We start from the raw sequence: 13,119 nt of genomic DNA, 5'->3' as shown, positions 1-13,119 counted from the left end.
AGCATTTTGACATATAAAGACACTATGTTTAATTTTTCGGTGGTATTTCAATATAATTTCATTAAAATCAATTTTCAAATGTGTGGCAGAATAGCATTCAAGATGTAATGATGACACTATCATTTACTTCGTTTCGCAACCATACTCTTCCTTTTATAAATCAGTTAAACTGGTTCTCATGTTGTGAAGCGCATCCCAATGAAAATGTATGTTTACGTTCTTGTGTAGACAGGACCACAGTCTTTCAATCAGTCGGTCTTGCATCAGGCACATGTAGGTAAGCTTTGGTAAAATCTGTTAGAGGTTTGGTAGGATTGTTTCTTTGAAATTCCTAGGAGAAGTGTATGTGTTATATTCTATGTGTCTATCGGGAGAATCGCACAAATTGGATCGGTCAGTTAATTTGTGCTTCTTATGAAAATGTAGCTTTTAGTTTTAACCTCATTCCGTATTGTACTTTTTCATGTCGAATCACGGATCACACACTATGGATCGCAATTTATTCTTTAATCATATCCCGACCCTTTCCTACAACGTGTACAAGTGGAGTGAATATTCAGAAATAGCGATTAACATGATAACGGTATTTAACGAAATGAAAATGAAATTGAAGCTCAAATTGCCAACTCAAACTCAGCTATCTAGATCGAGTCTGGGCCAAATGTTTATTTGTGAAATCACCAATAAACGGACATTATTTGTTTAAATACTGAAAATACAGGTTTGTCAGGCACTCTCAATAGCTACATTGTTGAATGTATGTTTGTGATTCCTGCGTCAGAAATAGTTTAATTCAAACTCAAATGTCAAACCAATCTCGAGCCATTGCCCAATTCTGAACAGGTTGTCATCATGGTCATAGGAAATGTGTGATTCAACATCTGCTTTGTCTCCTAACTCCTCTTTTAGGATGTAAATCTATCAAACAGTTAATAGGTACCCTAAATAAGGACAGACAAGTTATGCAGATTGAAATTACGTCTGCACCTAGACTGGACTTCATATTGATTTTAAACTGGTTGACAGTATTTTATTTCACGGCATGGATATAAACATGATTTGAATATAGTTGATCATGTTTATTGTAATGACAGGAGAGTTTTGATACAGAGCTTTCCAAGATGTTTGGGTCTGTCCTTAATCATACTTACCGTATGCATACAAATCCAAATAATGTATTTATTCCACTCACATGACCATGTAACTACTACTAATAATAATAAACATGATACACAAACTCACAAAAAACTCGTAGACGAGACCTTTGGCCTTGTCTGCGGGTTTTGTTTGTTATCATTAGTAGCTACATGGTCCTGTGCTCCATTAGACACGGGAACACCAATACACGCGGGCCTGTTATTGATGCCAGGTCATATTCTCTGTCCAAAACTATAGAAGCAGGGCCTTTATTAGACGCTGGGTCTCTAATACTGTGATATGTTCTTGATTTATTTTGAGTGACCATTTCCTGCAAGTCTACCCCTTACACGAGTGTATAATTTGGGATTCAGTAAGGTAGTCACTTGACACTGTGTTGGTATTAGTCAGAATAGGCACCAGGTCTCTAATACACTCTGGCCTCTAATAGAAGCCTTGGCAAAAGTAACAGTCACCTGGGTGTCTAATTGAGGAAGTACGAAATATGGTAAATGAATGCAAGGGGCACGGGTGGCCCAGCCATCTAAGGCAAATCGCTGTGCAGAGTTGCGTCCCTTAGGCACGCCAGAAACCTATGATTGTGGAGTCAAATTCTGCTTTGCCCTGATTTTATTTCTAGGTTTGTCTGCACCATACCCGTGCTTGTGGGTTTCTCCAAAGTGGTCAAGTCTAAGACCTGCATCACTTCTGGCTTTCCTCCCACATCAAGCTGACATGCCATGATATAACTGGAATACTGTTAAAAGCAGCGTTTAACACAACTCACTCACTCACTCACATGAATGCAATTAAGGTGCCTGATGCATAAACACTGACGAATGATTACTGATAGATTCTTTTTCATATTATAGCTTAAAAAAATGTGTGTGTTTTGACTGCCTTGTACTAGCCTCATATGTTTATTCCAATGACAAGTTTTCTAAGGTAAATATCCTTGAATCTTGGTAACTATAAACATGATAAACCCATTGACATGTTGAATATTTACCATGTGTTTACTATTGTACAATTTAACATTTTCTTTCAGAGTTGGATAAACAGCCAAGATGGTACTGTCATGTCGATTTTACAAGAACAGATTTCCCGAAGTGGAGGATGTCGTTATGGTAAATGTGCGCTCCATCGCCGAGATGGGGGCTTATGTGCATCTGCTGGAGTACAACAACATCGAGGGCATGATTCTGCTCAGTGAGCTGTCCAGGAGACGTATCCGTTCCATCAACAAACTCATCCGCGTGGGGCGCAGTGAATGTGTCGTGGTTATCAGAGTTGACAAAGACAAAGGTTTGATTTCTCCCTCTTGTCAATATTTCATAATTCTATCAAAGAATTTGGATTGGAAGGTTATAAAAGAACACATTCAAATATACACATTCGAGAATCAAATTTAAAACAAGAACAATATTTCTATGCTTCAGTTGGATATAAAATAAGGTTAACTATACATCATGATACATGCTATAGGTATAGTAATTATGGTAGTTTGGTGCACATGCTAATATGGCTGAAGAAGTCATCTTGTTTGGATATGCACCAAGTTTTGCATTACTATTAATACTAAACATGCTAAACCCTGAGCCAAATAGTAACATTACCAATGTTCACACCAGGGAAAATATTTACCAGTTTCATAACAATTTTGCTGTAAAATCATCAAAATTCTGCAGATAAAATTACAAAACATAACTCATTTCCCATTAAAAATGTATACAAAGTCATTTTTTGAAAACTCTAATCCAAATCCGAAACGAAATAATTCCACAAACTGTCATTTTTAACGCTTATCATTTGATACGTCATAAAATTATGCAAAGAAATATGCATATTTATGTTGAGATGTAGTCATAGTACCACATTAGAGTTTAAAAGTGAGAATTATCTATTTCAAATTTCTTTTTATTGTAGAAATCATATCTTGTATGTTTCAATCACATGTTAAACAGCTGGTTAAATATTTTGGCATCATTTGAGTTCAAAATTCGATAGAAAAGCTTGAAAATTATGAAGATAAGTGTATTGGTTGATAAAAAAGTCAAACTGCACAATTTGTCTGCAATTCTGCGATAAGTTACATTTTATGCAAATCTTTCTGCAACCATGGCAACTGCAGAATCGCAGAATTCATATGGGACTGATTTGTTTGTTTGTTGTTTAACACCTTACTCAGCAATATTCCAGCTTTATAAAGACGGTCTGTAAATAATCGATTCTGGACCAGACAATCCAGTGATTGATATCATGTGCATCAATCTACACAATCGGGATTTGATGACATGCATCAATCAAGTCAGCAAGCCTTACCATCCAATCCCGTTACTCGCCTCTTACGACAGGCATGATACTTTAGAGACAATGGATCAAACGAGAAAAGAGTTCTGTTGATAATAACCACCTCACATAATGTTTTATGGTAAGATGGAGGCAATAACAGCTGTAAAACTAATAGTGAGTGAATAGTAGTGGTTTTACGCCGCTTTTAGCAATATTCCAGCAATATCACAGCGGGGGACATCAGAAATGGGCTTCACATATTGTACCCATGTTGGGAATAGAACCTGGGTCTTTGGCGTGACGAGTGAGCGCTTTAACCACTTGGCTACCCAACTGTCCCTTATACAAATAGGGATGGAGGCAAAGGCGTTAACTGACCATAAAAGTCCAGTTCCGACCCTTGATGAACTAGGCTGGTATTCCGGAGTTACATTTTGGTTGGACTAACAAGTCTTTGCATAGCCCAATCACAATCACCTTAAATGAATTGCAGAGTGCAGTTTTCGGTTGGCTGCAGGATTTGCAAAGCATGTTTGTTGCCAATTGGGCGTCAACAGATATTTTACAAATCTTTTTTATGTTTTTAATCAAGAAGCTCAAGTGATTTGATGCACTTCGCGACGTAAGACCGATAAAGATCGATCAGATCGTTTTGACTTGGTGCCACCATTTTGTTTGAAGCAAATGTCAGTAATATGAGTGATGGAATCTGATTGGTCAGTAGGAGGGACATAGAAGGGACATAACTCGTAATAGCTACTGGTGGCGCTACGATTGAGACTGGAAATTACAGCTAAGTAGGGCAAGGGTGGGAAGTGGACTTTTGTAGTGAGTTAACTCCCTTGCCTTGGGAAGATGGGATAGAGCAAGATGCTTTATTGCCTTACTCAGTTGACTGAAGCACCCCATAAATATCTTAGTTTGAAATGTGTCCAGAAGGTTGTTGGTTGGTTTGTTTGTTTTTTGACGCAGCACTCAGCAATATTCCAGCTATATGACAGCGGTCTGTAAATAATCGAGTCCGGAGTACTGTTTGATGTTCACATCTTCCTTCGGAGTAGGATAACATCTTATTTAATATTACAAATTGGCTGATCATTGTTGTGTGTTTTATGTTAAAACACTGGAGTCTAGATCTGTTAAGTATGGTTATGTTATACGTTACGATTCAATCCCATAACAAAAGGACCAGTCCCGTGAAGATTCCGGGGTAGAATAGGTCTTCAGCAACCCATGCTTGTCGTGACAGGCAACTAATGGGATCGAGTGGTCAGGCTCGCTGACTTGGTTGATGCATGGCATCGTGTCCCAATTGCGTGGATCGATGCTCGTGATGTCAATCACTGGATTGCCTGGCCAAACCTTGATAATTTACAGACCGCCGTTATATAGCTGGAATATTGCTGATTGTGGCGTTAAACAATAAACAAACAAACAATTGACCATGCTCTCCATCTCATCTCACAACCTGAATATTCATTTTATTTCTTGCAATATTGCCCATCTTCAACCAATATTCAAGTTACTTATGTTATCATGATGATTATTCTGAACGGTAATCATGATGACTTACAATGTTTTTGTACTTTTGTTGACTACAATTGTTACGTCACTATTATGATATAAAGTCATAAATTTGCATGTTTTTTTCTCTAAATATATTGATTAGGAATCATATGTGGACTTAAACCTTTTTTTGTCAACAGGGTATATCGATTTGTCCAAAAGACGAGTTTCCCCCGAGGAGGTGGTGAAGTGTGAGGAGAAGTTTGCCAAGGCCAAGGCTGTAAGTCTCTTCTCTTCTTCCAGCTGTAACACCTCTGTGAATTAATGCCTTAGACATAATCGCCCATTGAAGATACAGGGGTAGATGTAACAACAAATTTGTATCTATGTGACTGGCCTACAACTAAATGGTTGAGGCTGCGAAGTCACATAACCGCCTAGTAGGGCTCTGACAATGTTAGAAATCCTCACTCCTGAAACATTTTTTCCTGCACTCTGAGATTAAATCTAGGCTTACATTTGCCAAATTTCATGGTGATTTATGTACAAGTAAAGAAGTTGTTGTATACAACTTTACAAAATGGCAGCCGGTTGTCATTCTACAGGACCCGTGAAGATTCCGGGGTAGAATAGGTCTTCAGCAACCCATGCTTGGCGTAAAAGGTGACTATGCTTGTCGTAAAAGGCAACTAACGGGATCGGGTGGTCAGGCTCGCTGACTTGGTTGATGCATGTCATCGATCCCAATTGCGTGGATCGATGCTCATGATATTAATTACTGGATTGTCTGGTCCAGACTCGATTATTTACAGACCGCCGTCATATAGCTGAAATATTGCTGAGTGCGGCGTAAAACAACAAACCAACCAAATCATTCTACGGAAATGATCAAATTGAAAAACATTCATGGAGAAGGGGTGAAATTTTGACTATCCAGATTGGCCATCTACTTTACATTTCAGCAAGCCCTTTGTAATTGTAACTTGCCACGGGCCAACCAGCTAGCAGTTAAATCGACCCCTGAGATACCTCAGTGACTAATAAACATAGAACTGTAACACACACAGTGTAATAACATCACACGCAGACTCGACTATTTCGGGTGACCCGCAGGTCATTTAAGTGTTTGCATCAGTAGCACTTTGCAATAGATATCAACTTGGTCAATCGGAAATTTCAGTAGAATATCCCTCTAGCTGTAGTTCAATAGAATGTTGGGATGTCAAACGCTGTGACTTATCTGACTGCTTGTCATCGTGTCTTGATCACATGGATTGTTGCTCATACGGTCAGCCACATGTTTGTGGTCAAGACTTCAGTATTTAGAGGTCCTGGTGTTAGCAATACAGCTTGATGTGTTGTCAGTCTCATTATAATCGGATCTTAGGTCTTGCTATAAGGATCTAAGGACATCCCATTACAGGTCACCTGAGACCGATCTTTTATTAACTTTGACCAACCAATGGAATGACCAACAAGAAGTCAACATTAGCCAATCAGAAGGCAGTTTTTTGTGTGCTTTACAGCACAAAATTCTTGATTAAAAATTTGAAAACTGAACAGAAGAACATTCTGGAATGGCTAATAGATGGCCTAGATTGTATTGATTGTCACTGTTTGTAACTGTCGTTAAATATTTCGAGGTTGCATGATTAGAAAACACATTCTGTCTGTAACTTTCCTGATGTGGTAAGCGAAGCTCTGATCGGTCAGATGAAAGGGTATTATGATGTGGCCTGTAATGTGATGTCCTATGATCTTTATTTAGTGTTAGCGAGAACTTAGATCTGATTATAATGAGATTGGATATGTTGCTGTAAACATGTTTAAAGAGTATTCACTTACTCACCTACATTCCAGGCCAATGTGACCTAAATTTCAGTTTGTCAAAAGAGGGAGCCATATGACTACCTTGAAAAATATCTTGTGGCGACTAAATTCTATCTGTAGACACAAAAATAAATAACAGCTGATCTTGGAAAACATGTCTGCTAATAATTGTACTCGCAAATAATTCCTCCTAAAGTCGACATTGAACTGAAATACATAAATGTTAATCTAATCAGTACATTATTTAGTTGACAATGCTCACTGGATAAGCAAGGATATATCTATAAAATCTAGTAACATAAATTGTATCATTGTTCGAGTCACAAGTATCAAAACTCAACTACAGTTTTCACTAATATACAATTCCAAGACTAGTGCTATATGTACACATTATAATAGATATTTGATAAAAGATAATTTCAAATGCTTTTGGCAACCTACAATATTGGCTTGACTTCTTGATTTTACCACTGGCTACCTGGAAAAGAATACATGTAGCCATATGGCGACTTGGTAAAAAATTGAACTTTGAGGCCTACATTCTGGGTAAGCAGTGCTTGATTGCCTTTGTTGGCTGCTATAGGTAAACAGCATACTGCGACACGTGGCAGAGATACTTGGCTACACGACAGATGAACAGTTCGAGGATCTGTACACGAAAACTGCGTGGGCCTTCGACGACAAGTATAAGAAACCTGGTACTTCATATGAAATCTTCAAACATGCTGTTACGTAAGTTCTATGGTTTTATGTCAATTACCACCCAATACGTCTTTAAGACTTCGTGTTACAACTGCTGTAATGGATCATTTAGGACTAGTTTGCTTTGTCAATGTCGTCATAGTCTCATTGGCCTGTATAATGGATGTTCTGTAAACATTGGAAATCAGGTAATTGATGCCTCGCCAGATCAATGCATGTGGCAGCATCTTGTCTAAAATTCATCATCAGATTATGCCAGTAGCCCAAACTTTGAAATTTAAACATAGCAGCTCATAAATTAGCCCTGAAGATCCGGGGTAGAATAGGTCTTCAGCAACCCACGCTTGTCATAAGAGGCGACTAACTGGATCGGGTGGTCAGGCTCACTGATCTGGTTGATGCATGTCACTGTATCCCAATTGCGTGGATTGATGCTCATGATGTCAATCACTGAATTGTCTGGTCCAGACTCGATTATTTACAGACCGCCGTCATATAGCTGGAATATTGCTGAGTGTCTGCATTAAACAACAAACAAACAAACAACACCACAATGACTCTAAACTCAGAATATCATGATATGGTATGGGGTATTAGCAGTGCAGTTTGGTTCTCATACAAACTCAGCTTGTCCTGCTTGTCGTGTGATCTTTGTTTTGTGAGATCAGTTGGTGAGGTGAAACAGATTCTTGTCAATGTTTCTTGCATGTGCAGTATGACATGACACTCAATTCCAGTATGTCATTACATTCATGCTTTCATTTATTTTTATGGCGTACAGTATTTGGAATCGTTAACAAGTCATTTCTTTCACAAATGTGGACAAAACAGTCATGGTTGATCATAGAAAGAGAAGTAACTCTTTCGTTATTATTGACAAGACCCTCCCAAGGTGATAGATAATCTATAGGACCAGGGTGCAAGCTGATGAATCAGTCAATTACCCAATCAGACGTAATGTTGTTGTGGGGAACATATTGACAGAACATGATGCGTGTGGTTTCAGGAACCCAGAGGTGTTGGATGAGTGTAACATCGATGATGAGACGAAGGATGTGCTGCTCCAGAACATCAAGCGTCGACTGACACCACAGGCAGTGAAGATCAGGGCAGGTAACTAGCACACTTTCACATGTCCAAAATTCCCTGCCCTCTGTTATATTTCCCAGAATGATGGGATTTAAATGACTGCTCAGAAATTGGTGGTTTCCTTCTGTTGGATGACCAGTCAGGCGTATGTGGCAGCACACCCAGGTTTTGACAAGCCTCAGTAGACACATAACAAACTTTCCATGTTATTGTGTCTGTAAGTAATCTTGTGTGCTCCGTGCAATTATGCTGAACTTTTGGTTATCTGATGAATGTATCAATAGTAACCCTGCTGACGTCATGCGTTACACTTTGTTTTCAGATATTGAAGTTGCGTGTACAAATTATGAAGGCGTTGATGCCGTGAAACGGGCACTGAAGAAAGGATTGGAGTTGTCAACAGAGAATCTGCCAATCAAAGTAAAATATGCCTTTCTCCCTGTAGATCAGAACCTGCTCATTGTTATACCCCAGTAGATCAACCCATATACCATGCCCTCTGTTATATCCTATTTGATCAACCCATATACCTGCCCCTCTGTTATGTTCCATTAGATCAGCCCATATACCCTGCCCCTCTGTTATGTCCTGTAAGATCAGCCCATATACCCTGCCCTCTGTTATATCCTATTTGATCAACCCATATACCTGCCCCTCTGTTATGTTCCATTAGATCAGCCCATATACTCTGCCCTCTGTTATATCCTAGTAGATCTGTCTACATACCGTGCCACTGTTATATCCCAGTAGATCAACCATATACCATGCCTTCTGTTATGTTCTATTTGTTCATCCCAATTTCCTTGCCCTCTGTTATATCCCAGTAGATATGCCTATATACCCTGGCTTATGGTTATATCCTATTAGTTCTAAACCATATACCCTGCCCCTCTGTTATGTCCTGTAAGATCAGCCCATATACCCTGCCCTCTGTTATGTTCCTTTAGATCAGCCCATATCTGCCCCGTTATGTCCTATTACATCAGCCCATATACCCTGCCCTCTGTTATGTCCTGTAAGATCAGCCCATATACCCTGCCCTCTGTTATGTCCTGTAAGATCAGCCCATATACCCTGCCCCTCTGTTATGTCCTGTAAGATCAGCCCATATACCCTGCCCCTCTGTTATGTCCTGTAAGATCAGCCCATATACCCTGCCCTCTGTTATGTCCTGTAAGATCAGCCCATATACCCTGCCCCTCTGTTATGTCCTGTAAGATCAGCCCATATACCCTGCCCCTCTGTTATGTCCTGTAAGATCAGCCCATATACCCTGCCCCTCTGTTATGTCCTGTAAGATCAGCCCATATACCCTGCCCTCTGTTCTGTCCTATAAGATCAGCCCATATACCCTGCCCTCTGTTATGTTCCTTTAGATCAGCCCATATACCCTGCCCTCTGTTCTGTCCTATAAGATCAGCCCATTTCTGCCCCCTGTTATGTCCTATTAGATCTGCCCATATACTCTGCCCTGACAACATCCGTGGTCTGGTTGTAGAGGTTCGGAAAGTCCGGGGTTCGATCTCCACCCACGTCATACCAAAAGACGATTATAGATGGTAGTTGTCACCCTGCCCAGCCCTCGGCATTAAAGGGATAAAACAAGAAATGGTCAACTAGGAGTCAGTGTACTGTGTGTTAAACTGTGGCATGGTATATCAGTGGGCTAGCACTATAATATTGATAATAGTCCGGACAAGGACATGCACGCATGCTATTTATAAGTGAAATAATCTTGGACGTTGTTAAACTCCATTTCATCTCGCATATTCCCTACCTCCGGTTATATCCCATTAGATCAGCCCATATATCATGCCCTCTGTTATATTCTAGTCGATCAATCCATGTAGCCTGTCTGTTCTATCCTAGTCGACAAACCCATTGCCCGACCCTCTTTACATCCTAGTAAATCATCCACTATGGCCTTCCCAGGATCATATCCTCATGTTGGCTTCCTTCTCATAGTGATTATATTCTCAACCAAACGTTGCTAGTCGTGTTTCATCCTTATGAATCATCCAATATAGATAGCCTTCCCTGTATCATATCCTTAGGTTGGCTTCCTCCTCATAGTGTTTATATTCTCAACCAAACGTTGCTAGTCGTGTTGTATCCTTATGAATCATCCAATATAGACAGCCTTCCCTGTATCATATCCTCAGGTTGGCTTCCTTCTCATAGTGATTACATTCTCAACCAAACGTTGCTAGTCGTGTTTCATCCTTATAAATCATCCAATATAGATAGCCTTCCCTGTATCATATCCTTAGGTTGGCTTCCTCCTCATAGTGTTTACATTCTCAACCAAACATGGATCCCACCTGATGTCCTGTCCTCTGTTGCAGATCAACCTGATTGCCCCTCCACTGTATGTGATAACAACCCAGACCCTGGAGCGCACCGAGGGGCTGGCCAAGCTGAACCAGGCAGTAGCTATGATCAAGGAGAGCATAGAGGAGGCAGGAGGGGCCTTCAATATCCAGCAGCAGGTGCGTGGTGCCTCAGGTGTAGTCGGGTGCAATCAGCCTCCCGATAGCAGGATGGGTAGCCTGAATGGCTATGTGATTTATTTTGTTTGTTTGTTTGTTGTTAACGCTACACTCAGCAATATTCAAGCTATATGATGGCGGTCTGTAAATAATCGAGTCTGGACCAGACAATCCCCTGATTGACATCATGAGTATCGATCCACGCAATTGGGATATGATGACATGCATCAACCAAGTCAGCGAGCCTGACCCTGATCCCGTTAGGCGCCCAGTACGACAAGCATGGTTGCATTTTACTGCAAGTATGGGTTGCTGAAGACCTATTCTACCTCGGGGAATGGCTATGTAAGGGATATGCTGGAGAATTTGGCCATCATCATCATCTAACTTTTAAGAATTTTTAAGATTGAGTTGAAACGGTGTGTGTTCTTTAAAAGTTTGTTCAATAAAAGAAACACATTTACATCCTTGGCTGCTGAATGGCCATGTTCTAAGTGTCTCACAGTTAAATGAATAACATTTGTGAACTGACAGTTGATTGACTGATTTTTGTTGATTTATGTCCAACATCTCCACTATCAAAATATCAAATACAATGACCCTTGTTCCTATAAAGGGACATAACTCCATATCCACGATTTGTTAATGTTAATAATTACTGATACAAGCCAGGTGACTATGCTTGTTGTAAGAGGCAACTAACAGGATTGGATGGTCAAGCTCGCTGAATATTGCTGAGTGCATGTTAAACAACAAACAAACAATAATTTTAATAAATTTTCATCTGCTAATTTGTTTGTCTGGAAATTTCTCAGGGCTGTGTGGAAGAATAGCAGGATTTAACTGAGATATATGAGACTAGAAAGATTTTGATTCATCATCTGCATTTTTTGATTCAGGCCCGTGTGGTGTCCGACATTGATGAGATCGAGCTGGCCAAACAGCTGGAGCGCCTGGAGGAAGAGAACCGCGAGGTTGATGGTGATGCTGATGATGATGACGAGGAGGAGTATGGGATGGTGATGCCCGACGACAAACTCGAGGGTGTTGACATTGTTAAAGAAGACTAGAAGTGTGGAGGGGAGTGCCTGTATCATCAACTTTACTCTTGACAAATCAGTCTTCTACTCATTGTCCCAACAACAATTGTTGACATCACAACTGTCTGATGCAAACATATGTTTGTGCTTTCCCAAACACAGAATCATTATTTGTATCGATTAGGACTGCCCTGGCGCCGGATCTGTGACAGATGTCATCAACTTTGTGTACTGAGTTTTTCAGACCACCAGTAACCAGGCACAGATGCCTGATGTGGAGGAAATCATCATCTGCATACAGCAACATGTATATTGTATTCTACAAGAGGTCATTAAATTTCAATGTGTATAAACTAAGCTTTGTGTTCTTGTATATGTTGTCCTTGGTAAAGGTGACTGACTCTGTGGTCTAGTGGATAGAGGGTCTGCCTTGAATGCAGCTCTATACAGCTGGCATTAGTCCAGCTTCCCGAGGCAAGAGAGCTAACTGACTATAAAAGTCCACTTTCCACCCTTGCCAAAATAGGCTGGTATTATGGAGTTACATTTTGGCTGGACTAACGAGTCTTTGCATAGTCCAATCAAAATCACGCAAAATCGAAATCCGGTTCGTAAACTGTCATGCAGTTTTCGGTCGATTGCAGGATTTGCAAAGCAGGTGCACCTCCAACTCGTCAACAGATATTTTCCAAATCTTTTCATGTTTTTAATCAAGGTGCTCACGTGATTTGCAGTGTAAGACCCATTTTATCATAATATAGATCTTGATTATCGATCAGATCGTTTTGACTGGGTGCCACCATGTTGTTTGAAGCAAAAGCAAGTGATACGAGAGGTGGAATCTGATTGGTCTTTGCAGAAGAATGGGTCTTCAGCAACCCATGCTTGCTATAAAAGGCGATTGTGCTTGTAAGAGGCGACGGGATCGGGTGGTCAGGCTCTCTGACTTGGTTGCTGCATGTCATCGTATCCAAATTGCGTGGATCGATGCCCATGATGTCAGTCACTGGATTGTCTGGCCCAGACTCGATTAC

The 13,119-nt window shown here is 40.2% G+C and overlaps 1 protein-coding gene across 1 annotated transcript; it reads left to right on the top strand.

Annotated features, from left to right (window-relative positions):
- The first annotated feature begins 284 nt into the window (after window positions 1–284).
- LOC139478453 (eukaryotic translation initiation factor 2 subunit 1-like) lies at window positions 285–12,442 on the top strand. The gene is made up of 8 exons (XM_071260916.1): window positions 285–393; window positions 2,186–2,442; window positions 5,136–5,215; window positions 7,349–7,497; window positions 8,474–8,580; window positions 8,879–8,976; window positions 10,902–11,045; window positions 11,945–12,442. Exons 2-8 carry the CDS (start codon window positions 2,205–2,207, stop codon window positions 12,113–12,115), a joined length of 987 nt encoding a protein of 328 aa, XP_071117017.1. The 5' UTR covers window positions 285–393; window positions 2,186–2,204; the 3' UTR covers window positions 12,116–12,442.
- Window positions 12,443–13,119: the final 677 nt, after the last annotated feature.

This window comes from Haliotis cracherodii, unplaced genomic scaffold (genome assembly GCF_022045235.1).
Source record: "Haliotis cracherodii isolate W230 unplaced genomic scaffold, xgHalCrac1.p SCAF_4, whole genome shotgun sequence".
NCBI classification, from domain to species: domain Eukaryota; kingdom Metazoa; phylum Mollusca; class Gastropoda; order Lepetellida; family Haliotidae; genus Haliotis; species Haliotis cracherodii.
This window is presented reverse-complemented; position numbering and strand designations above follow the sequence as displayed.